This window comes from Contarinia nasturtii, unplaced genomic scaffold (genome assembly GCF_009176525.2).
Source record: "Contarinia nasturtii isolate CC-2019 unplaced genomic scaffold, AAFC_CNas_1.1 Cnas_scaffold_4371, whole genome shotgun sequence".
Classification (NCBI taxonomy): domain Eukaryota; kingdom Metazoa; phylum Arthropoda; class Insecta; order Diptera; family Cecidomyiidae; genus Contarinia; species Contarinia nasturtii.
In genome coordinates this window covers 1-3,029 of record NW_022201664.1, presented here as the reverse complement: position 1 = coordinate 3,029, position 3,029 = coordinate 1, and the positions used below count along the sequence as shown (strand labels likewise).

The 3,029-nt window shown below is 41.0% G+C and overlaps 1 protein-coding gene across 1 annotated transcript; it reads right to left on the bottom strand.

Moving 5' to 3' along the window:
• Window positions 1–65: 65 nt before the first annotated feature.
• LOC116350994 lies at window positions 66–2,946 on the bottom strand. Its single transcript, XM_031783014.1, has 2 exons — window positions 336–2,946; window positions 66–237 (listed from the first exon to the last, which is right to left on the bottom strand). Exons 1-2 carry the CDS (start codon window positions 2,873–2,875, stop codon window positions 66–68), a joined length of 2,712 nt encoding a protein of 903 aa, XP_031638874.1. The 5' UTR covers window positions 2,876–2,946.
• Between the last annotated feature and the right edge of the window lie 83 nt (window positions 2,947–3,029).

Below are 3,029 nucleotides of genomic sequence, written 5' to 3'. Positions count from 1 at the left end.
CTGTCTGATGTCATCAAATAAGATACTAAGCATCTTTATCTCAATATCAACAACAACAGTTGCTGTTAAATAAATCTCTCAGTCGATTTTTGGAATTCGGGCTCATAGTCGATTGTCTTTGGTCTTGGTTCAGCACCCATTTTCTTTCGTCGACTGTGATGCACTTTCATCGTCCATTTCTTAGGAGTTTTGAGAACAACATTTGGGGCCGTTGGACAGTTGTGGCAAACTACGAAACTAATGATACAAAATTAACAATGTAATTAAGATAAATTTTTTCTTGAATAACAAAAGAGGAAAACGAAAAAAAAACATTCAAAAACAAAACAACTTACCGATCCTTTTTATTATAGTTCTCAATGTGTCCCTTTCGCCGGGCAACTTCCTTCGCTCTTTCCGTCATATCACGGCACTTACTGCAGAAAATTGAAGTGCCTGGCTCTTTGACACCCATCGTCAAAACATAGCGGTTCATTGTTTTGGTGACTGCTGGTTTAGGTGAACGCAAATGACCTTTTATCGGTGAGTTTGCGGCCAGTTTGGCATTTCCAAGTGCATAAATGATTTTGCGATCTTCTCTATTCGGAATTTCCTGTTGCAGACCAGTCATTTCACGACAAATTTCATGAGCCGTCACTTGTGTTTGCACATACTTGTCAAACCTCAATCGCACAACACGCCGTTTGTACTTGACTTGACCAGATTCTTCGAAGACTCTCAACTTGTATGCGAGATACGTCTCGTGATCTCGGCTTTTCATCGATGGCGTCTCCGGATATTCTTCACGATTTTCACGTAGACGTCTGCACTCGGCTTCAAACTTGCCGGTGAATTTCTTCATCATTTTCTTGCGTTTTACGGTACCCACTTGCCAATGCCATTGTTTTGATGTCAGACGATAGCTCACTTCTTCTTCAGCCGCAATATTAAGACGAGTGGCCGCAATCATCACTTTTTCGCCGGGATCGTTGCCAATTATCTTTTCGATTTTGTTGGCATCGAAAGCTGCTTGCACATCGTCCGGAATCACATCACTTAAGTCTCTTTCATTTCTATTCGAGCCGACTTCATTTGGCACATTCGACTCATCGACTTGGCGTTTGTATCGGATCATCTTCAAGCATACTACGACGCCATCTGTTGTAATGCAATAGTCGAATTTCTGACTACGGCGATTGACTTTCGGCAGATTGGCATACCGATTCCAAAAATTGTAGTAATCTTGATCCTCCCAGTCTCCTGTGACATCGTTGTTGATTCTCTCACCTGAACTTTTGGGGTACAGTAGATTAGTCAATTGAATGAATGCTCGTGTATCGAATTTCAGATGATGGCGTTTATCGTGTGATTGGGGCACAGCTCGAAATGAACCCCATTGCGATTCCGGATGAGCAACATTGTGTTTATGAATCCATCGTTGAAGATTCAATAATTCGTACACATGTTTGTAATATTTCTTCTCGTAGCCGGTCGTTTTTAGCCAACCACGAGGAATGGCATGTTCATTATTGAGATTACGACCACGACCACGGGCACGACCACGGACACGGCCACGACGCTCGTTGTATTCCTGGATTCGTTCTTGTGGAATCAATGGCTTCAACTCTCTCAAATATATGTCCAACAGTCGAAAGTTTGGTCTGCATCTTGAATTCTCAGACTGCAAGTAACTCATGGTGACGTTGATTGCGTTTTGATCGTCGGTTATATGCTTGAAGAAATCTTTCTTTATGTGGTCATGTGCATGCATATCAACATTTTTAAACATATTTTGCTCATACAACTGATACAAAAATTTCATTAATTGACTGACGTTCTCAATTTTTGGCCGAACTTCGATGCCTTCAGCTGTCAGTTTTAACGCAAAATCGTCATCCAATGGATAACGCTCATTGTCGACTGTTTGGCGACTTGTTCTAAGCGGATAAAAATATTTTCGTGCATCGAATGGGTACAAAAACTCTTGAAGTATTGCCTCATTGTCTTGCGAATCGACTAATTTATTTAACTGGCTGTGGCAATAGTATGAAGCTAACCGTGTTACGTCAGATAATTTACACACCACCTCTTCAAAATGTTTGATTAATTGAACTTTTCGAGAGATTGGTTCGACATTATACTGATCTCTGACACGGCTTTGAGCAATCAATTCATTTTTCAATGCTTCACGTTTTTCTTTCTTACCCACACGGCCTTTGTCATGTTCGTTCTCCCTCAGAAACTGGTTTAACGTCATCTTCACGGTAAATTGTTCCTTATTTGCAGGAATTACCTCTCCCTTGCGACGGTTTATTTTCGTATGGACAAGTGCTGTTTGTGGCTGTCGTTGTTGTTGCTGAGCTATCGGTGGTGAACGTGCACGAGATGATGTTGATGCAATTGGATGTGCAATTGTTTGTGATCGTGTTGAACGTCTTGCTGGTACCACCACCACTTCGGTTGTTGTAAGCCGAGTCCGTTTGGCTTTCGGTTCGCTTTCACTGTCATCGCTATCCGACAAACTGATTGGACTTGGAACTGGTTCATCATTTATCGATTCACTATCACTGTCATCGCTATCCGATAAACTGATCGGACTTGGAACTGGTTCTTGCAATTGTTCGTCATCTGATATCTCTATTGTTGGCACATCATTTTCGAAATTAATTTGTTCTTCATCACTGCTGGACGATGATGGCAATGCTTGAGCCGGTGGTTGTGGAGCTCGTTGATTTACATCTCTACGTTGTGCCAATCTCAATCGACGAAATCTTGATGACACTGGCACAATGGGTACCTGACGAACATCAACTAAATTTACAAATCTAAACCGCCTACGTGCTTCTCCATCTCCATCACCATTTTGCTGCTGTTCACTTGTCACATCTTCTTCCATTGCTAACCACTTGCTTGGACAAACCCTGTTCGGATCAAAAAATAAAAATTTGAAATAAACTTTATGCCGAAAAATTGTTTATGAAAAACATTCAATTGCAAATCTTTAAAAAAATATTCAATTGCATATCGTTGTCAAAGTAGGCTTTGAACAA

Excerpts from the sequence above, each read along its gene's own strand:
- LOC116350994 (XM_031783014.1), bottom strand. The coding sequence starts at position 2,875 with ATGGAAGAAGATGTGACAAGTGAACAGCAGCAAAATGGTGATGGAGAT. Across the intron at positions 238-335 it reads AACTATAATAAAAAGGATCG|TTTCGTAGTTTGCCACAACT; the intron begins GTAAGTTGTTTT and ends TTGTATCATTAG.